Below are 23,227 nucleotides of genomic sequence, written 5' to 3'. Positions count from 1 at the left end.
GACTTAGGTCTTTTCATTTAAGTCCGTGGCAAAACTTTAGTTATAAAAATACAGGATATGGACTTAAGTGATATATGTACAAGACAAGGAAGCATTCATCACTGACTTGAACTACAGACTTAAACAGGTCCACCACAACAAAAAAATTTGCACAAAACAATATTGTTCTTTTAATTTATCTGGTCTTTCTAGTCTTTCGGTTTTCATCTTTTTTCTCAGCCTGATGTTTTTAGCTGTAGATGTTTCCAAGTATTAGTGTTAGCTGCTCAGGAATTTTTGAAACCCAAGCGATTTAGGAAGGAGCCTAAGTATAGATTAAAATATTTTGGCCTCAAGAACATATAATTTGACCATTCTGAAGTTAGCAATTGTCAAGCACAAATTACTCTCTAGGCTTGAAAACACAGATATTGTAAAAAATCTTTCATCAGTCACATAATATTCTTAAAAAAGTCATATATAATATTACCCTATATTTTAGGGATTTTTTACATTCTTCTACTTTTGGAACAATAATCCATTCATTTTCTGCCTAATAGATAAATACATATGTAATTACTGTAAATATTTATCTCATTCTCTCAGGAAACTATGACAACATCCATAGTAATTGGCAACATGATTTTTCAGATTCTGTTTTCCCCTTGAAAGGCAGGGGAAAGGAGAGGGCACAATAATAATACTCTATGGGACATCTTTGGAAAAGTCAGATTTCCCACAGCTGCTGTCTTGGAGAAGAAGCCTCCATGAAGCGGTCCTAGCAGGAAACAGACTCAAAGATCTCTGGGTCACACAAGAGTTGGACTGCTAAGCCTGGTGCCTGCTTTAAAGCACAGAAATGTCACTTTCTACTTAAAGGGACAATCTGAGGATCATAGGTAGCTTCTCTTTCCTAAATTATTTTGACAAGCAGATTAGACTAAAAAGAAAAAAAATATAATTCCAAGCCATTCATTCCTTAGATGACTTTTAATTTGAGAATGATTTCAACTTAGTTCCAATAAAAAAAAAGTGATTTTCTCTTTTTTTAACCCAACATGTTTGAAAGTATGGCTTCTCACAAGCTCTCCACAGCAAGTTAACTTTCCAGAACCTGAAATTCAGAGTCTGGTGTGAAAGCTCACAGGTCACAAGGAAGTTTCTTTATTATTAACATTAGTTTTATTAGTATTATTTTTATATCCTCCCCCCCCCTCCAACTTTGTCATGTACAAGAATTATAGGAAGCTCTCAGATTCAAGATTCAAAGTTTAAATCTGCTAAGCTTCTTTCTAAGAGAAGGAAAGGTTAAAGCAGGAACTAGATTTATTTGTTGCGTGTGAGGTGCTACTTGGTTCTTTTCCCCCCCTTGTCATTCCCACACAGTAACCATGTGTGAGGGGTTGTGGGGTCATGAAAATAATCATGAAGGGGCTGGCCCATATTTTATGTATGAATTCATTCAAAATGCATCTTTTGCCTGGAAAAAAAAAAAAAAAAAAAGCCTTCCCAATGATCTTTTCTACCATACTAGAGTGAAAAAAAACCACCCAAAAACCAACAACCCCAACCGAACAAAACCATTGTTCGTTTCTACTTACCAATGATTTTAACAAACATTTTTCAACTAAATTTCCCTATGTTAACTCAGTACTCTTAATATACTGATACGAGCATCTGATCAAATTAATCTAGTTTGGGAAGATAAACTTATCTTAACTGTTGTGTAAAGAGTTGTTTGAGACAAAGACATCTTAAAAAAAAGGCAGGTTTTTTTTCTGTGAATGTAGGTGCTATCATTGCCAAAATTGTCTGCAAGGATCCATTCTCCCTTTCAGCTCAATGTTTCCTTGGCAGTGAAGCTGATGTAACAGAAAATGTGAACTTTCCTCATTTATTTCCACGCAAAGTCAGCCAGCTTTGTTTTAATACTTTTCATTAGCAGTTTAAGATAGGCTGGCTGATCGCAAACTGAGGCAGATGGCAAATGCAGGCAGCTTGTTCTGCTGGTCCTGGTATGTGGGAAATAACCTCCAGTTGTAGTTTGAATGGATAACAGAGTTTGCAGCTTCTCTAACTACTCCATATAGGCTTGTTTTACCTACAGTGTGATAGAAGCAATATACAATTCAGTGACTCAGGTTATGCTGCCTTTTTTGGTTTATGACCTGCATCATGACCATCTTTGGCAACTGAGCTATAGTTTAAATATCACCTTGCTTCTATAGACACAAAAAGCACAATGTAAGATGTACATATCTGTCTACATTTCCATTGTTTTAATTAAGAATATGAAAAAGTCCATCTTCTTGACATATTCCTCACTCTCTCTTTCTATTTGCATAATAGTGCACTTGGCAATTTTAGGCCAAGAAGGAAAGCTGGGAGCATGTTATTGCACTCTGACAGCCCCTGGGATGTGTTTAAAGTAGCCAGCTAAACACACATCTAGAACAAGGGACTGGATTCATCCACAAGACTGCTTTCACTGACTGCCAATGTTTAAAAGATTTCCTTTTTAACGACATGTAAACTAAGTGCTTTTCTCAAAGCTGAAAGGGTGCCACGTGAAAACAAAAAAAACAAAACCTCCCCAAACTCAATAAAAATATGGTCATTACCTTGCCAATAGTTAATATTTTCCATCAGCTGGCTTCCAGCAATAAATGGGGTTTAGCTATCTGTATAGCTATCTGTATAGCCCTATGTCTGATGACAGTCCTTACAAGTCAGACAGGGCTATTTATGGTTAATTTTTAAATCATTTTCCATCTTTTCAATAACTGAAAGGGACCTTTCTATTCTCAAGTGCAGCTTTGCATCCTATGACGATACATCGAAGGACACATTTTATGCAGCAGACACTGAATGTTTCAGAGTTACCATTAGATGTAAGATGTGGGGTAAGAACATGGAACAGGAGGGCACATGGACACCAAGCAAGTATAATGTATGGTAGGTTTGGGAAGTTTGAGGACAGGTTACCCTGTGAAGTTCTATCAACACAACTTTCATTTACTTACAGGGAAAGCCTGGTTTGCTTTTTAAATACTGGAAGCCTTGTGGTTTAGCAATAGAAAGTATTATCTGTGTTAGCTGACTCCTGAATTAAATTTCAGGGGGAATGGTGAAAAGAAAAGAATCAACCATTACTCCATTTGTATGATGCTTGCAAAGTTCTTTTAAATATTATCCTGGCATCTTCATCATTGTGTTATGTTATAAATGTAATAGTGGGGTTTTGCCATCTTTTATAATATTGATAATTCTCTCATTTTGCACTCAAATAAATTCAGTTTGAATAGAAGTTGTGCTTTCTTAACCTCACAACTGCATATGAACAAAGCTGTAACTCAATGGGCTAGGTTTTTTTATCCTGGAAAAAAATATGACAAAGGTCCATAAAAGTATGAATGGCACAGATAAAATGATTAGGAAATTATTTCCTTACAATATGACCACCAGTCTACCTAAAGTGAATTTATCAATGGCAGGTTCAAAATTCAGAAAAAGGTAGTTTTTCACATCTGCTTAAACTATAGAACACATTGCCACAGGATGTTGTGGATACCAAATGCTTACATGAGTTCAAAAAGAGATTACACCAATTCATTAAAGGAAATCCCTGAAAGGCTATTAAACATAAAAATATGGCCTGTGGCGCTGAAATTCAATGAGCCACAGATTGCTGGAAGCTAAGAGGGAATATGCTGGGTTTTGTTGCCATATGCTTGCCCTGCCTTTATTCTCTTCCCTAGGTATCTGTTAATAACCATAAGTAGAGATAGGATATTTTGTAGGATAACCTTTGATCTAAACCCATGTTGGCAATTCTGTGTTTAAAAGTATATACACAAGTGTAATGCAATACAAATTCAAAGAAGATATTAATCTTTTACAAATTTATCCTTGTACAGAACTGGAAAACAAGTATGTGACAAATGCAAAGTCACACTTTGGTTACAGATCAAATTTGATACTGACAACACCTTATTAAAAATAAATAATCAATTAAAAGCACTATGCTTTATGAAATTAAAGTACTGGTAATATTGTAATACAGAGCTTCCTTTAGTCTGAAATGCTTGGCTTTCTAAACCATAGCATATGACGTGAGTACAGTTGGAGACACAGAGCTCCCTTAGGAGACTTAGTATTCACAACTCCATTGGTTCATATTTCCAGCAGCATATATTTCCTGTACTGTGTCAACCACACTGGCAGCCAAAAGAAATTTACTACAAGTTGATCTATGCTGTTCAGAGATCAGGATTTTCATAATTTTTTCTTGGCTGCCAACACAGTGCCCACAGCAGAATCTATGCACTAACCAGAGTCCAAGAACATTACACTAGATGCTGTATTTTCATCAGGTCAAAGAATCTTTTACTTGGCAATCTACAAACAAAATGGTACAAAGTGACAGGTTTGGTATTTTTCTTTTTATTGCTTGCAAAACTTGAATCAGTTTTTGAATGCTGGAGAGTTAACAAAAAATTGCTGAATTCTTAGTGTTTTGGTTTTGTTTTCCTGAAAAACAAGAGCTTCATGTATGTACAACTTAGAAATACTCCATATGAATGTAAGCACTCTGTGGTAATATTCTCCTTACATTAAAATGTAACTGTACAGTAATGTATTAGTTCTATAATGCGAGTTTCATTTGCTGTTACTTGTATATTCTTTGATGAAAGAACTGGTTTCTACAGAATATCAGTATGGTACAGTAGATGCCTTGGTGAATTTGCTACAGAGGTAAAAAATCAAGCGTTCTACTTTGATTTTTATTTCTCTTGCAGATATGAACAAGAAGATAAAAGTATCAAACTACCATTACTGATCTACTGTGTTTATCTAAGGAGAGCCTAAACATAGTTTTTGCCGAATATTTTCTCCCACTGGAACACAAAGTTCTATGGTCAGATTTTAGCCAGTAATTGGTACATTAAGCATCAAGTCTAATGTGCTTGAAATCTAAGCTCCCAAGAAATCCTTGTTTTCCCCAGGAGCTACTTCTAAATCTTGCTCTGTTTTAAAAAGCTGCACTTGTGTAAGTAGGTCAATCTTAAATTAATCTAGTTAAAAGTAGTGCACTCTCCGTTCAAACTGGTTTAACACTCCCTTAAATAGGCTTAGATGCATTCAGTAATTTCCCAGAAAAAATAACTGCCTTAAAGAAGGTTTAAACTAACTTAAGTGCATGTAGCCAGGCAAATGAAAATCAATTTTGATAAACTAATGCAATTTTTTAAATACAGGCAAGAGTTTATGCCTTAAGTTACAGACATTTACCTTCTGACAGATAGTAAAATGTGTTCATACACTCTTAGGTGAAGAAAGGAAATATATAAATCAAGAAGCCATAAAATATAAGATATATATTATTAACGGCTTTTGCTCTCTATTAGAACATAGTGTGCACATCTTCATCCATGATGGCCCTTTCTCTTAATGTCTTCCTTTCGGCTCTCTCTGCCATAATTTTTAGGATTTTATCTGAGAGCTTTCCTATATTTAATAGGAATTATGTTTCTAATAAATCACACAATAAATCCAGGGAAAAGAGATTGTTGGAAAATATGTAAGGCAATAGTGAGGAAGAAGAACAGATACGTCTTTTTTCCCAGCTGGTAGGATTATTCTGTGTTTCATTCAGTGTGCAGGTAGCAGTGACCATTAACTGCAAAATTCATCACAGTCCTTTCTTTCTTTCCATGCCACTATCTGCCAAAATGAAACTTCTGAGCAGTCACTAGTTAAGGAACCTAGCTTTGATGGGCTGGGGTTGCCAGGGAATATCCAAATGTTACACAAACTTGATCCATGAAATGGCCCTTGGGGTTTGCAAGCAGAACTAGTCAACATACACAAATTTCTAAGGATGAGACCAGCTTTCTCTGAAGTCACTTTTCAGAAGACTGTTTTCAGACTCATCATCTGCCCCTTTCTTGGGTCTTACTTCAGAAGTGGTGAAGGGTCTGAAATTCATTTAGCTTTTGAATCTGTCTACTTTTAAATTACTGAGAAAACCACAAACTAAACTGAGAATAGTTCTTGTCCTTTCCAAGTTTTTACAAGGGATTCCTCAAAAGAACCCAAGCCAAACAAACAAAAAACCAACCAAGCAAATACCACTTCCCCTCCAAAATACAGCAGCTAATGACCCTACAACATATATACTTAATCACTTCAGAAGCATCCCCCGCTGTGTAGAAGGCATTTAGCAGCTCTTAGATCAAATGTTGCCTCCTCTCTTTCTTGAAGTTCAGTTATGGGAACCTTCAGTCATAGGAATGAGGCAATTAAAGAAAACCTAGTGAGTGCTGTATATAATATATGACTTGATTTCTTTCTAATTTGCATTTTCTGAACTGCACACAGGAAAACTGGCCTACTGAAAATTTTTATGGTTTTATCACCGTATGCTATTAACAAAGAAGAGCTGCAAGGTAAGCCCTATTCCTAATTGTGTCATTGCAGAAATACAGCTTCCATTTTTTCCAGTAGCAAACATCTATGCTTAGCAGACATTGACAGCTTTCAAAAGAATCTTGCTCAAAGTTAGAACAAAATAGGGAGAATATAAGCAGAAACAAATAATTCCTGGTCTTTTGATAGGGAAAGCATCTTATCTATAAGACCTTGTGAATGTGTTTGGCTCATCATGCTGCAGCACTTGGAGGATAGGGTAGGAGGAGACTTCAGGCTCTGAGGCATAACAACTCCATAATGAAGCAGATCTTCCAGAAATCTAGCACACTACTTGTTCTACTAGAATCTGACACTTCAACCACTAATATTGCAGGGCATCAAAAAATGTCAATGCTGCAGATTTAATAACGGACAGGTTAAGATAACATGTGGGAAAGCCTTGTTAAGGCTAATAAGAACACCATTTTCAGTTTCGGTACAGGAAGACAGGTCATAGGATAAGACTTTTCTGCTAGCTACTAGAAAATTTACTGCAGAGACAGTCCCTACCACTGCTGCTCCCTGGCAGTGATTCTGAATTTTATCACAGTGATTTGAAATATTGCAATTGAAAAATATACTTTGAAAAATATTTTCGCTGAGGATTTTGACAATAAAGTATCTCCAAAATATTGTCACTCTTAGCAAGAAGTCATTGTCCTTTTCTGGATTTAAATACATTATTCATTGACCATAAATTTTTCATTCAAACAATGAGGTGATACATACCACCTAAATGGATTGGAGTCATGGGAACAATGAGTAGCCTCAAGACTGGTATATTAAGATTTCTTTTTCATTTTTTTTCTCCACTTTTCTTCCTTTCCAGCACTTAAGTTCAGAAGGAAATAAGGATTTAAAGTTTTTCTTAAAAAGTGCTGATTTTTCAGATAGCTACTTATGTAACTTGATTTTCATCTGTTTATCTTTTTATCTCTTTACATCTTCAAATGTACATATTGTTAAAGATTTTCTTGTGATATTCCTATCCTTTCCGATCTGCTATTCTTGAAGAGTGTTTCACCTTCAATATTTGTTTCCTCTACCCTCTACTTCTACCACAGTATAATAACCTGAGTTTTAACTGAGACCGCCTAGGACCACAAGGTACTTCATAAGAGGTAATGAAGAAACCATCCTGTCCCAAATAATTTACAAACCTAAGGTCCTCATCTCACACTGAAGCCTGGACAGGCATAAAAGAAATGGGATCTACTACAGGTGAAAAAGCCTACTCCCGCAGAACAACTTGGAAAGTAGATATCCTAAAAGAACAAGTGGAACATGAAGGCTGGCTGGAGGAAGGCTATGGTCCAATGCATACAAACACTTTGTCCAAAGTATTGGAAGGCTACCATTTCCTCACCTTGCAAAAAAACTCAAACAACTTTTATCTTCCAGTACAGTCCTCCTTCCCTAGCAAAAGAAATTCTGTCTTTGTTTCCATTGCTCCCCTGTGATGGCAAGTTTCTTGTCCTTTCTGGCCAATACTTCTGGCATCACCTGCAACACTATGGAAGGAAACGGGGAGAAAAGACCTCTACAGCTCAGCTGCAGTTTAGGCTCCAGCTGTACTCTGCTTACATGTTATTATAAAAGCAAATAAACACATCATTTTAGAGAGCCTGCAAGTGTTAAATTGTAAGAAAGGAAGCTTTTTTCTTGAGTGAGAGCCATTAGTCTTTGCTCCTACAAAGGCCTTATTCATTCTTCAGATTGAAGGAGAAGTCCAACCACAGATCTCTTCCCCCTAACGTGATTGATAAGATAGCTCTGTGATCCACAAAAATATACCACTGAAGTGAGAACAAAATAAAGCAGCACTGCACTGGGGAGTTGTTATATTTCCATTGGAACTGTCCTTTCAGTCTAGAACATTATTTAAACCAAGTAAAACACAAGAAAATCAAGCTAACGTGATAAGGAAAAAATCCCCCAAATCCACAAAACCAAACCCCAAACCTAAAGTGTGAAGACACTGCAATTAACTAGACAGGATAAATTACTGTGGGAATTAACTATACTCAGAATACTGAATTTGTGTATGATTCCTTATTTGGAATGAAAACTATTTCCAAACAGACAACAGTTTATGAAAGTGTTCCAAGAAGTTGCTGTCTTTTCTGAGGTAAACACTATGCAAATTCTTTTCATTAGACAACATTACAAGGTGGAGAATGAGGCTAGTACTTTTCAAGAGGATCTTACATTTGCATTTTTGATGCTAAATAACATAGTTGGTCATGTTTTCAAATAAATCTGAAATAGTATAATAGGAATGTGAGAAAATCAGCCCTTTGAGACAAGAGTTAATTTAAAAATAACAATAAATCAAATCTTTTCCCCCTTCTACTGGATTTTGAGTAACACTATATGAAGATGACTATTGACTATTGGAGCAACAAACCTGGAAAAAACAATGACACTCACCTGGGAAAAATTACTCATAGCTAAGATCATAAATATAACTTTCAGCCTTCTGCTTTTCAGTGCTCTGAGGCTGAGCTCAAGATGATAGGGAGCCTAAGAGAGCTGTAAGTCCTTTCTTCCTGTCAATCCCAAATGGCATGCTTGTCTTCTTTTTCCACCCGAATTTTTTTTTCCAGTCACAAAAAAAAATAATATCTGGATGTTCCTTCAGGATTCCTAGACATAAGCTAATGCAGTAAGATCATCAGCAGAACCTGGCCTACCCGATAACTGGAAGTCACGGATCAGACAAATAGACACTATGCATATACAGATCATCTGCACATATGTTGCTGTTTCTGGAGTTATAATGACATACAGTTTTTCTCTGGACAATAGCTATGACCTAAGATCCCTGGTTCATACCATCTCAATGAAACTAGGAGTTGCCAAAATTCTTCAGAAAACTTGTGATGGTAAGATATTTATTTTAATTACCATGCATTTTGCACAATTTTTCCAGTCATAAAAAATCCTGGGTTTTCCTCCTTGACTATTTCATTCTAACAGTAATATATCTTTCTCAAAAAAGTATATATGAGCACACCAAAAAACATAAGTTATTAAATTTACAGAATAATTTTCCAGTGATACCTACTAAACCTTCATGATACAGATAACAAAACTTTTTTATTATAAAAGTTAAATGTTCTAAGATACATAAAAGCATATTTTTAGTGATAGTATAATTTTATTTTCACTTGATTTTTTTCCTTCAAAATATCTTAACATTCATTAATGCAATAAATAGCTTTTGAAAACTGCTCTACAAAACTCAACCACAAAAAGGCATATAAAGACATGAGTGCCCTTTTGCACGCTGAAAATTGTTCAGGTTAAAGGAGAAGGAGATAGCCAGAAGTTTGCACACTTTCATACAGACTATAAGTATCTGTATGCAGAACTGCTCCAAAAGAGTTATCATGTTTTAAATTGACACTTGACTTCAATGTACACCACCTGTAGATTTTCCTGAGTGCTTGAAGTAATAGCCTCAAAACATTATGTGCAGTGTTGGTCTTCCACTGAGGCCCATACAACCATCTTAATTTAGCCTCACAGTGTTATGACTATGTACGTGAACTGCACATACAGAAGATTGCCACTGTTGTTTCTTTGAGCTAAATTTGTGAAGAGGGCAAATACGAGCAGTGGAATACCACAGATTTTGCTCCAGTACGAATCTAGGGCTTGTTCCACGGGAGATCAGCTTCTTGAACTCATTCTGCTGCTAAGGGCTTTCACAGTGCAGTACACTGCTCTTGCTTCACTGACTCTGGCACAACAGAAGTATTGCACCATTAGAACAGTCACAATACCATATTTATATTAACTTTATTGCCAACTCCAGACTACAAATACTGCTACATAAAAAAAGCTCTGAATTTTGCTTGAAATATCTCAGGTGAGAAAGGGAAAGGAAAGGGATTAGATAAAGCCTCTCATTCACAAATTCAGTGTAACATTGAAATATATGAGTTCTGTGCTCCTTGTCACCTGTATCATCTTTTGTATGCCAGAAACAACTTCTTTGTGCATCTGCGCATCCTGTTTTGTGCAGTTTGCTGAAGAGACTCTCTCAAACTCTATGTAACTGGCTTAGAGAGATCTACTAGGACAAATGGGGCTGCTTGCAACAAAAACCTGTCAAAGCATCAAACACAGAATATCTCTATACACAAACTTTTTTTTGATACTGTTGTGCACAGATGCTAGCTTTAAAATACATGTCATAGATAATGGCAGTAATATAGTCACATGAACTTGGAGCTCATCAAGGGCCAGATTACAGTTCTGTGAAGAGTAACTTTAAAGAGTATTTTTAATCTTGATTTGGTAAAATTTTGTTATTTGACTGTGGAGAATATACAACTTAAGTAAATTGGAATTATTGTTGGAATTAACAATTCCAAAAGATGTTAAAAAGTTATTGGGAAACACTAACTCTGTTCTTGCAATGGCATTTTTAAGAGTTGACTTCAAATGCTGACACTGCATCACCATAAAGAAAAACTGAAGACTAGTTTTATGTACATTGGTATCCAATGTATTGATGGCTAGTCTCAGTTATTCTTAACTTCTTTTATATCACTGCTAAAGAACATTCCACATTTTCCCTAAACCTAAATAAAATAAATATAGCAAACAATATAAAAATGAAAGTAGTTTATGTAAATGTTCAGCTGCACAATGTTTGAATGAACACAAAGTTTCCTGAATAGAATTCAATGTTTTTCAAGAGAAACACATTTTCATACTGTAGCTTACATTTAGACAGAAAATTTTCTACCTCAGATTCTAATAGACCAATCAACTGAAGACTTTTCTAAAGTAGTGTGAACTTAGGAAAGACATCTATGTGACTTTAAGGACAGGGAAGCATGGAAATAGTTCTGTTAGCTGAAAATGCATGCCATTTATATATTGTGTTTAAACTGAAATCTTCTCTTACCATCATGGTTGGGATTTCCCAAAGTCCATGGCTCATCTGAGTCAAAATGTGTGTCTCCCCCAATTCCTGGCCCAGGGAAATATGCATGAGCCAAAAATCCTCCCTCCCCATCAAAGGGAGAACTGTCTCCATGAAAACCTGATGCAAAAATGATTGTAATATCCACGTCCCTCTTGCCATTTTCTAGTTCAATATAAGGAACTTCTTCAAATGTTAGAGGAGTTACATTCTGCCACACATCAAAGGCACGGCGAATGGCTTTACGAGTTTCTGCATCACCTACTTTTGGAGTGACGTTCTTTATGCTGAAAGAAACAGAGAAAAGTTAAATAGATTAAATTTGACAGAGTGGTAAGTGACACTGCTTATATCCCTTTTCCCCTAATTTTTAAAAGCACTGTGCTTTTAACAAAAAGTGCTAGTCTGGCATCATATCCTTTAAGAAAGAATATTTTTAAAGAAGGTGGTGCAAAATTATTGTGTCAATCTGTGTAGCCCTTTATGCTAGAACTTAGCGCATGTTAACTAGGTTACTCTCAGCAGCACAAAAATCTTATTTTTAGAAGATTAAAAATATTTTAAAATGAAAAATTCTTAACAGTGGGATAACCAGATTAATCAACCACTGACTGTTTACCTCCTGGACCACAATTAGAATCCATCACAGCTAAAGAACAGAATGCTGTTCCTGATCAAAAGAGAAATGTTTCCAGTTAAATGAAATTTTAACTTCTTAGTGAGTCTATTAACAATAGCAAAGCTCCATACTGTGACCACCAACCAGTATTCACAAAGACTTAAAAACAGTTCTGGTTGCATTTGTGACTGGATAGATAATTCCTTATCAGAAACAAAGCCCTTTTATTTCAACACAGGCTAAGACGTCCTTTCATGATCTGATTACTTATATAAATCTTGCATAAAACTGTAGAATGCCTCAGATAAATAATTTTATAGAAGACAATTATGTGCCAATTCAGAAATATAAATTCAAACAGAAATTTCAGTCTCCCACTACTTCTTCAAACTACACACATAAAAGAAAGGCAAAAGCCAATCACATTTAAGTTCAGAGTCACCATTACTAGTAAATTATAGTGGAATCATCTGTAAAAAATCAGCAACTTTTTTTTTTATTTATTTAAGAAAAGAATGGCAATAATAAATTTCAGACCTATCCAATATCCTCCAGAGTTTTTACTCAATTCATATGGACAACAAAACCTCTGTTAGATTTTTGTCTGTTCTGAAACTGCTGCAATCAGATGCTCTTTGTTCATTTGACATATGCCTGAGTGAACGTCCAGCACAAATGTAAGAAATTACATAGTTCTAGAGTATATGTAAGATTTATGTAAGTTTACACAGCATGGCATGTTAATAGAGAACAAAAATATTTTCATGAATAAACCTGGAATGATTGATTTGTTCAGTGTATTAAATGTGCTTGATTACATATTTTAAGTTTATAGAAATGGAAATAAATCCTTCAAATCTAATTTTATAGATCTGACTTCACATATATAATACATTGTTCATAGTTCATATAGAAAACATAAAGTTGCCGATTTTAATGTCCACTCAAAAATATTCTTGTATTGAGTCCAATAATGCTAGTCTAACCAAAACATCATTTCTTTTTAGGTAGTATGCATGTTCCAAAGGGATACAAAGCCAGATTAGAAGATTGTATACTGCAGAGAATCCACTGCTTCACTTGATATTTTGTTCCATAGATTATTTAACCAGTCATTACATACTTGTGCCTAATCTCCTATTTGTGTGGCTTGTAGCATTGGTCCTTGTTCTGCCTTTCTCTTTTGCACACACAAACTTTAAGAAAATTTTTTCCCCAAAGAAAAGACATTTAAAAGAGATTTCTGTACTGCAAACTCACTACCTTTTTGTTGTCTCTTTGAAATTGTTTCAAATCTTTAAATGTCTTATTATAAGAGGTTTTCTCCAGTCTATTAAATATTTTCTCTGATTTTTATTGAACTTACTTCAATTTTGCAGTGCATTTTTAAAATTGACTCTGTCACAACTATAGTACTGCAGTACTGACCTCACTGTCAGAGAGAAAAACTCCTCTAATCTGCAGGCATAGCTTTACTCTATATGATATAAATGTCATGTGATTCAAATTGCTTGGTGTGATGCCCTTTCTTCATAGTTATTTACTCATCAGTAATTGTATGATCAATGTTGTGTAGATTTTCAGGTGATTAAAAAAAATATTGGATGCACTAGACCAACTATCAGTCCCTGCAGAACCCCTCTCTGAAAGCTCCCTCCTTTGTGAATTACTTTTTGAATATGTTTTAGTTAGCAAGTTCATAAACTACTCATCCTGTGCCCTTTGAGAATGTACAGGATTTTACAACCAGAGTGTCATATGGCACTAAATTGAAACATCTCACAAAGGCCCACTTACACTGCTACTACCAAAAATTCGATAACAGTTAACCTGTTGCTATGCGAAGAATGCCACTTACAAACATGAATTTGCTCTTAGTCAGTCCTCCAGTGTGGTCACTAAATCACATGATTTGTCTCAAGCACAGTTCATTGAAGGATTAGAGCCTCTGTTATTTACTACATATAATGAATACAGCAAATAAATCAACAGGCTTTCATAGAAAATAGAGTATGTCTAGAAAACTGATATTTCGATGGAGGAAAAGTTCATCTGAAAGATACACTTGTGGTTTTTTTATCATTTTGTATTTAGGAATCTTAGTAATGGGTGAAAGTCACACTTTGGGGGTTCTAAACAGAGCAGAAGGATGGTGTTATACTGTTATATGGAATATGAGGAAATGCATCAAAAAATATTAGAATTTTGTATTGGTGGTAATTTGATTAATTACATGGTCTAAAAGGGTTTGACTCACATTTTAAGCCTTATCACTTTACATGTTTTTGCTTTTTCAGTATATAGAATTAAGTTTTAGTCATTCATTACAAATGAAAAATTGAGCCATTTTGCTAGTTTCACACACATTAACTAGGGATGATTACCTATGATGGGAGGCCTTTTCCAGGAGAATCAGCCATCAAATTACTTTTGAAATAGCATCCTACACTGTCAAGAAGAAAGATTTTTCAAAGCATACATTCTGTATTAAAACAAGACAGATTTCTAGCTTCCAAAACAACTTTCTGGAAAGGGCAAGATTATATGGAAGATATAGCTTTTAAAAGAAATGAAATAAATCAGTAGTTATTTGAATATAAGAGTATTTCCAGAAAATGATTGTCCATTTTAATGTACTTCATGCAAGCCATTTTAAATCCTAAAAGGAAAAATTCCAATACTGTGTCTAACACAAATGTTGACGCTGTCTAGCTGGGAACTTTGCTTAGAATAATGCACCAATGTTGACATATGAAATCCAGATTATTTTACAGTTCTTTCATGATGTTGATCATATAACCTCAAAGGGGAAGGACAGTAAGATCAGTCCAAACAGACAATGTATCAACTATCCAAGATTCTAGGACTCATCTCTTAAAAGTCTTCAGTTTAGACATATCACTGCAATAGCCAATAAAGTCTTATATGAACCCTTTTCCCATTACATATGGCTCTTCATCTTAAAGTGAGCAATCACTTGAAACAGCTGTAACTGTCACTGATAACAAAAAAAAGAGGAACTGGGTATTTTACACTCCACATATCCAGATAATGGAGCTCAAATAAAAATAAGTGGAGGACATGCCCACTCAGAACCACTCCTATCGCAAGGTGGCAGAATCGCAAGGCAAAGGCCATCACAATAAGAAAACGTTTCCTAAGTATTACTTTCCTAACCTCCAAGTCCAGTGTTCAGTTCACAGAAAAGATGTTCAATAGAGAGAGGGATCCAGGGCTGACCTTGACAAGATCAGCAGTGCAGCCTTATAAAGAGGCTGAAGAATATACTCACAATTCCCTCCAAAGGGAAAACATTTTAATAAGCAAAAGATGATCTGTAGATGAAACATTTACTTCAATGTCATTGTTTACAAACTAGAAAACTGATGTTTTGTACAGTTTTTGAAAGCTGTTATATTTAGACAACCTGAGCTATGCATCAACCGAATACAGTGTTTTGTGGTTACTGCTGTTTGATACAAATATGGTTTTCAACCTGATAGTTGCTTTAGGTGTTATAGCTTTTATATTCATGTCTTGCACAAGAAGAATAAGATTTCATCAGTGATATGCACATTTAACACTGATTTATTATTTCTACAGATGCCTGAAGAGTCTTGTTTTGGAGACTGTTGAATTCTAAAATTCAGAGTCCCATTGATTTCAGAAAAGCTTTGGGTTTTCCTTCCCCTCCTGCTCCTTCTCCCAAAATACCCTCAAAAAAATTATCCATGTTTCAGTGACACATTTTTGGCTGCAACAGCTTCAGGAACCTTGCAAGGCTGTCAGGATATACCTCACTTGGCTGTGTAAAATCAGTCATCTGAAATTTAAATACAGTACATTAAGTAACACATATTTGCCATTAAATTTCACTTTTTTCTTTTTCTTTCCTGTGCTGTCATTAGAACAGCTCGTTATATTTTTCACGTAAATTGCCATAATTCTGTATATAAAATCAACTCTTCTGACTCAAGCTAGACCCAAGAGGCAGTTCAGCAAAGGCTAGATAAAGCTCAAAACACATAAAGCTTATTCTTACTGCTTACCTTAGCAGTAATGGCCTCCACAAGAGTAGTAATAACTTAGTGACAGACTTCTTTATGGCCTGTAGACTTTTGATACTTCTATTCTCCACTGCATATAATAAATACTGGTTTTAAATTGGTTCTATGCTCATTTGTGCATTATATCCAGGGTACAAGATTAACAATATTTTACTACCCTGTTGTGCTGATTAGACTGGATACTAATGAGTGCTTTTAGAATTATCAGGTAATGATAATGATGCAAGATGATATTTTATTTTTTTAAGAACATAAAGATAACAACTACATATAAATGAGGAATCTATTTCTACAGTGCCATTTCTCTCAAACATTCCAAGATTTTCTTGGAGCAAAGTCACAAATTGGAAAACCCATTCTAAAGAAAGAATGGACACAGAAGATAAAAGAGCGGGAAAGCCAACTGATTTGGTAGGTAAAAAGATGTGGTCAGTAATCTGTTTGAAGCAAGCCAATTATAGATCGGTAGTTGATATGAAACAGTTAAGATAAAATGAATTGAAACACAGCTTAAATTTGAAACTACCTTCTTATTGCCATTGCCTTAAATCAAGCCTAAACTGAAATAAGGCATTTCTATTTATTTATTTTTTTAATGCCACTGTTACTTTTATTGAAATTAATAGATTACTTCTGGGCAAAGGTATATTTAATTTTGCTCCACCATTTCTCTAGAGATACTTTCCATCAAGTTGCTTCATTAATCTCTCACTGATGTGGGCTTTCTTAGATTCAACTTCTTTCCAGTCTCACTTTGCTAACTGTGTATCTATAACCTAAGAATGTTTCTATGAAAAGCGTGATCTCAGTTCATATAGCTCTTGCTCCAGCTGGTTAAACCCAAGTCAGAACTATTGCTTTTGATATTCTTTTCCTGTGACCACATTAAATCAACCTACTGCTGCCACTTTGGAAAGAATTTGTAATTGTCTTGCCTCTTCAGTCTCATGGGTAATATTCTCCCCATAATTCATTAAAAGGAGATGAAAAGTGGCAAAGATGAGACTTCCAGGATACAAAATACTTGACAGATAAATACTTCTACAGGGAAGATGTTCTAAGTAATCTCATGTCACATTTTACTACCAAGTAATTTAAAATTAATAAAATGCAACATAAATATTTACAATTATAGCATATTAATATTAAAATATTTAATTGTTACAGCATCGCTGAAGTAGATAAGTACTAAATGAGTACTGATATTCTAAAATTTTCAAGTTTTATATGAAAAAGACTGACACTAACTGCATATAGCAAAGAGCATTCTTTTGCTAATTACACTGCGGAAAATCATAACTAATTGTCTTAATTGATTGTTACGTAGGAATCCTCTCTCACAGCTACAGTCATCTAGACTTTGTTCATTACAGAAATTTTATAATCACCACAGTGTAATTTATCTCTTTTTATTAGGTATATTTTACATGTCCTCCCCGCTTCCATTCAGAGGTCTGAAATGCTAACTTATATAATACCACTAACATAATACTTTAAGAAAAGGCCAAGCATTACCTTTAAGTTGAACTTTGGAAAAACACCAAGCTTTAACAGAGGGATAAATATGCTTAAATCAACCCTCAGGAACTGAATTATTCCATTTTGTTCAGATTTCTAAACATTGCCTATAATGGCAATAGCAGGTAGATAGCAGACACTTTCATGTGTACTAGAATTGCATTTTTTGTGGTATTTCTGATTGAAAGATGATAGGAGATGCAGTTATAGTAACAAAGGAATGTTTAATAGAGCCTTAATTAGCATCTAATTCTGCATCCATGTTTGCTACAAAAAGCTAATGCTTAGTGTGAGGAATCACACCATCCTTGTCCCATTAGTCCTTAAGGGTTACAACCCTATGGTAGTCTTAACGGTTTAGAACTTTACAGTAGAAAATAAGTAGTCTTCCTAGTATAAATTATTATTTTCCTAGATTTGCAGCTATAAATCATCAGAGTTCCAGTAAAATACTTAAGTAGGAATGTTAAGAACTCATGGATGTGTCATTTTGAAAACATCTGTTTTCAGAGAACCCTGAAAATTTCCTCACCACGCCACTCGGAAAGCTTTCCACATCTGGTGGTATCACTTCTCAATACAAATCTGCACACATCTTCTATGCTACTGTGAGGAGCTAAGAACCTCAAACTTCATAACTGACTTAACTGGTAAGGTAGGATTCTAGAACATACAGTTAGGTATTTCCACTGCCTTAAGGTCTTGTAGGCCTCATATGTACATAGGGAAAAAACAGAGTGCAAATGCTTCCGGCATCTTTCAGAATACATTAGTCAGGTACAATTGAATTAAAGCATTAAATATTACTAGCATATTGGAAAAAAAAAGGTTTCAGACATTTCAGTTTTTCACAAATTTGTTACAGTTAGGATGTTCTTGGCGTCTCTGAAAAACAGCTAAAGGGAGCCTACAAGAAAGCTGAAGAAGGACTTCTATACAAGGGTGTGTACTGATAGGACAAGGGGTAATGGCTTTAGGCTGAAAAGGGGTAGATTTAGATTAGATAATAGGAAGAAATTCTTGACTGTGAGGGTGGTGAGACACTGGAAGAGCTTGCCTACAGTAGTTGTGGATGCCCCATCCCTGGAAGTGCTCCAGGCCAGGCTGGATGGGGCTTTGAGCAACTTGGTCTAGTGGAAGGTGTCCCCGCCCATGGCAGAGGGTTGCAACTAGATGAACTATAAGATCCCTTCCAACCTAAACCACTCTGATTATTTCCCCTTATTTATGCTTTTGATTTTGCATGGAAAAATACACATATGTCTTGATGTTGAGCATAGCTGTATATTTCAATAATAATGCAGTGTGATCATGATCACAATGGAAAGCTTGTGTTATCATTTCAATATGGACACAGAGCTGACCTGTTTTTTATTCATGGGCAAACTGAGATCAAGGAAAATCAGCTTATACTGACTTTGTGACAAGTATGATTAATAAGGTGTGCAATTCCTTGATTTTGGAAATACTTTGTCAATATTCCTCTGTAGCAGTACACTCAAAATATTATTTTATTTAAAAACTTTATTGCTACTTTGAATCAACATTATTTTCTAAGTTGTTTCTAAATTCAGTATTTTCTTATTTTTTACCATGGTTTTTAAATATCCAATAAAAATTATTTTCCCATATTCCATAAAATATGGATCATTCAGACCACAGAAACAAAACTCTATTTTTAATAACCTAGATAGAACTTTTTATTGCATACTGAAGTTCCAAGCTAGCATTACTTCATTTAACTGGACAGTATCAAGTTAGACGTGTCCAAATCTTCTGTTGGTATTTGGAGAGCTGAAACCCAGGATGTATCCAACTTGTTGAGAAAGGAAAAAGACATTTACCTAGGGCTTTACCCAATGTCCACTGAAGTCAAGAAAAAGATTAAATTATTTCTAGTTGGCTTGGGATAAAGCTATTGACCATCTACATTTAAGTTGCCTCCACCAATTAAATTATTACATATTGCTGAACAATCAAATTTGTTTTTCTTTCCTTCCTCAAGACAGCAACATGAGGCAGAATAGCTTTTAAATTGTTATTTTATTTTAAATTGTTATGAGTTCTAAGTAATGGTTGTAATTCAAGGCAAAGGTTGGCTTTTTAGAGAGCATTCTACAATTTTATTTGCAAAAGTGTTCTGCAGACTGAATAATCTGAGCAATTAACCAGTGACTGACTGCTGGAGTTAAAATTGTGAATAGTATGCACAGAATTCTGATGAGGAAGACTTTATACTAAATTTTCTGTCTAAAACGGACATATATATATGTATATATACATTTATGTTCTATTTTTAAAAGCTGATTGCTTTATTGATTCACATTGTTGCTCCTTCTTTAAAGTACTGGATGATTTACTTCCCTAGCAAAAAAGAAGGTGATTGTGTCTTGAGAGAGACTTGTGTCTTTGTAAACACACTGTTAGAAAAAAAAAAAAAAATTAAAATACTTTAATAGGTTTCATTGATTTCTTCTCTGACTCTACGTAATGTTCAGAGATTGTTCTGTAACCTGATATGGTCTAAAACACTAAGGAAGAATCAAGACCATATCATTAAGATTTTTGTAGTTTGTTCTGTAATGGGGCTGTAATTTTCACATATTCTAGATGTTCTCCTTCACTGCTATACTTTTTTGGCTGTTAAGTTGCAGTTAATCACTTTCTGTTTCTCTCTTTGTAAAAGTCATGTTAGTACACAACATAAGTACTAGTAATGTTTACAAGGTATACTGGCATGAACTATATCAGGCAGGAAAGATACAGTAAGTAATATTGCTGTGTAACTTCATTAGGAACAGAAATTCTAACAAACACACTGTTCACCAGTTCATATAACCAGAAAGCTGTGTTCCCTAAGGTAGACAAAGCATAATTAATGCAGCACAATGCACATTCCATGCTGACAATCCCAATACACGAAATCTTCATTTTGATACTGTCTGCACACATTGTCTTCTAAGACTACTTCTCACCTAAGTCTAAAAATATAACATGCACCCAAAAGGGACATTATTCATGTAAATTATAATAGCAAGTCACTTCTTTGAAGCTAAATCTTGAAATTTTGGGAAAAATGTTTCAGTTTGAAAAATTACAAATTGAAAATACAGAAATGTAGAAAAAATACTATGTCACATGTGTCTCTGTTTTGATCCTCTTACCCATGATTACAAGGACAATCTGAGAGGAAATATATTCCAAAGAACATTAACTAATTTAAATTAAACAAGTGTCAGGAGCAATTATTAGGGACAAACAGAAAATACTAGAGTAAAAATATAAGTAGATACAGTTTAAAATGCATTTATATGTGAATTTGATGCTATTTTTTTCATTAATAATGTCTTGATGTTTTGCCTGAAGTGATTTTATTTCATTTAAATAGAGCATCTGAGTATATAGTCTGAGATCAAATAGCCAGACAGATAGTAAGTGGTAAATGTAGCTTTTGGTCTCTTTCAAAGGGCCCCCCTTAGCAGTGGAATTGCACCTATTTGACAGTGATGCATACAAAGAAGTTGTCCACATCTGCAGTTTTCATGGAGTCCAACAAGAGTATTATATTAAATTTTTTCTTGAAATAAGCAACAAAGAAGCAAATTGCAAAAGCAAATCTTACTCTACTCCAATCAAAACCCTTGGCAATAAAAGCCACCAAATATTTTAGGAAAACCCATTAATTGCTATCAAGGTCCATGTTCTGCTCATCTCTTGTTCTCTTTTTAACATAATGGGTATGTCCAAAATTTTTTTTTTTGCTATTACCATTCCTGTTCAGAAAAAATGGTGAATGCACCCTATGATAACTGTGATGGCATCATTTTTATTCTGTATTCTGTGTTTCTGTTCAGGGCATGGGGGCAGGATTTGGCTTTGGGGTTTTTTTGTGGCATTTTCATTTTGGTTTTGTTTTCCAGAAAAGTGAGAGAGGTAGCAGAACTTGAAATTAGGGAGAAATCTCTCCTTCTTTGGAGGAATTACTAAGCATGCTTCAGACTACAAGGCTTGACTGGCCAGGAAGACACAGAAAACATCTGGAAACCTGCAGGTTATAAAGAGACTGAGAAGTGGCACTGAGAAAAATGGAGCAGACAAGCGATGCTAGAGATATGATCAAAAGTTTAGGGAACAAAGCAACTTAAAATGTCATTCATTTAACTGATATTATGCCTGTAAGCAGTGAATTGCTGGGAAGAACAAAGCAGGTGAGGAGAAGCATGTAAAGAATTTTATTTATTTTTTGCTGTTGTTGTCCTTACTTTCTTTGTTATTTTTTCATTCAGAAAAAATTAATATTGTACTTTTTATTCCAATAAAATTTTGGGTTTATACTTTAAATATCTTTAAGTCTGTAATTCACTATAGACTTATTCACTTCAAAGCTCTGGTTGACTGGAGTGAATTTTACAAGATTTTACAAGAGGGAAGGCAAGAGGTAAAGAATTGCTATAAATTCTTCAAAGTGAGAAAGATTACTAGGCAGCTGCCACATAATTTAATACCAGGCCCCCTTGTTTGTTATTGTGATTAATGCCTTGGGTGACAGTACAGAAGACATACGAGTGGTAGGATTTAGACTTGTAAAAAATCCTGTAATGAAATAGAGAATCAGACTATACAAATCACAGCTATAGAAAAAGACACATATTTGTAGGTGACCACGCATGCTTTGTCATACGTGTGCGCATGTACTACATATAAATTTTAAAATGCAGATAAATGTAAAGTGCTGTAGGTGGGCATTCTTATTCTCACCGACTGTGCATTACATTAGCTTTAACAACAAAGGACTCCCGCCAATGCAACATCACAAGGCAGTCAGTTCTCTATTGCTTGAAGTTAAATCGGTGTGTAATGTCTTGAAATGGAATTTTCTAATTCAGGCATAAGCCATAGTATTGACACAGAGTTACTAATAAAATTATCTCTTCACTGTGGTATGAAGAACAGTCTATATGACCATTACAGCTTAAAAACTTAAAATTTAATACTTATATGGGTTCATGAATGATGGCACCAGTTAATGAGCTGGAAAACTATTTTATCCCTTGGAACTTACCCTGGTCAGATATTACAGGAAGCCCAACGAGGCTATGTAAATTTTCAAACAGGCTGTATTGGATACCTTGCTTTGCTGACAAATAATGGATGTCGTATTACATACATGACACTTTCTTTGGATGACAGAGCTCTATCAAGTACACAGTTTGCATCTAACCTTGGCCACAAAGATCAGTTTGGGCAGTAGGCAACACACTGTGTAAACCACATGCCAGACTCCAGAGTTATACAGATGTACGTCCCCACATGTACCCCTATATCCATCACCATGCAGGCAGGCAATGGTTGGAACAGTGACTCCCCAAATTATGATCAAATTCATTTGTACTTAGAACAGAACCACAGGCACCTACATTTTGCCAAGACTGACTCCTTTCAATAACCTATTTTACATACTTAAATGAGAGATCTGAGTTTCATTACAGTGCTCCTAGTTTCAGAGTAATGTTCACTGAGAAGCTGCCAAGAGGGTTGAAAGTAAGGTTAAGGACATACTGGGTGTTAAATCGATGCTGAAAGCTTCAGAGAAATTACCAGTTACTAAATGCATGCAATATTAATCCAAGAAAA

At 35.0% G+C, this 23,227-nt stretch overlaps 1 protein-coding gene across 3 annotated transcripts in view; it reads right to left on the bottom strand.

Moving 5' to 3' along the window:
• The window catches only part of MMP16 (matrix metallopeptidase 16), a 194,107-nt gene that overhangs the window by 69,008 nt on the left and 101,872 nt on the right, over positions 1-23,227 (bottom strand). For all 3 annotated transcript variants that reach the window (XM_080381863.1, XM_080381865.1, XM_080381864.1), the window contains one exon: positions 11,372-11,676. In XM_080381863.1, the coding sequence (XP_080237989.1) occupies positions 11,372-11,676 (305 nt within the window). The remainder of the gene's footprint in view (positions 1-11,371; positions 11,677-23,227) is intronic.

Source organism: Falco punctatus (genome assembly GCF_963210335.1).
Source record: "Falco punctatus genome assembly, chromosome: 3".
Classification (NCBI taxonomy): Eukaryota; Metazoa; Chordata; class Aves; order Falconiformes; family Falconidae; genus Falco; species Falco punctatus.
This window is presented reverse-complemented; position numbering and strand designations above follow the sequence as displayed.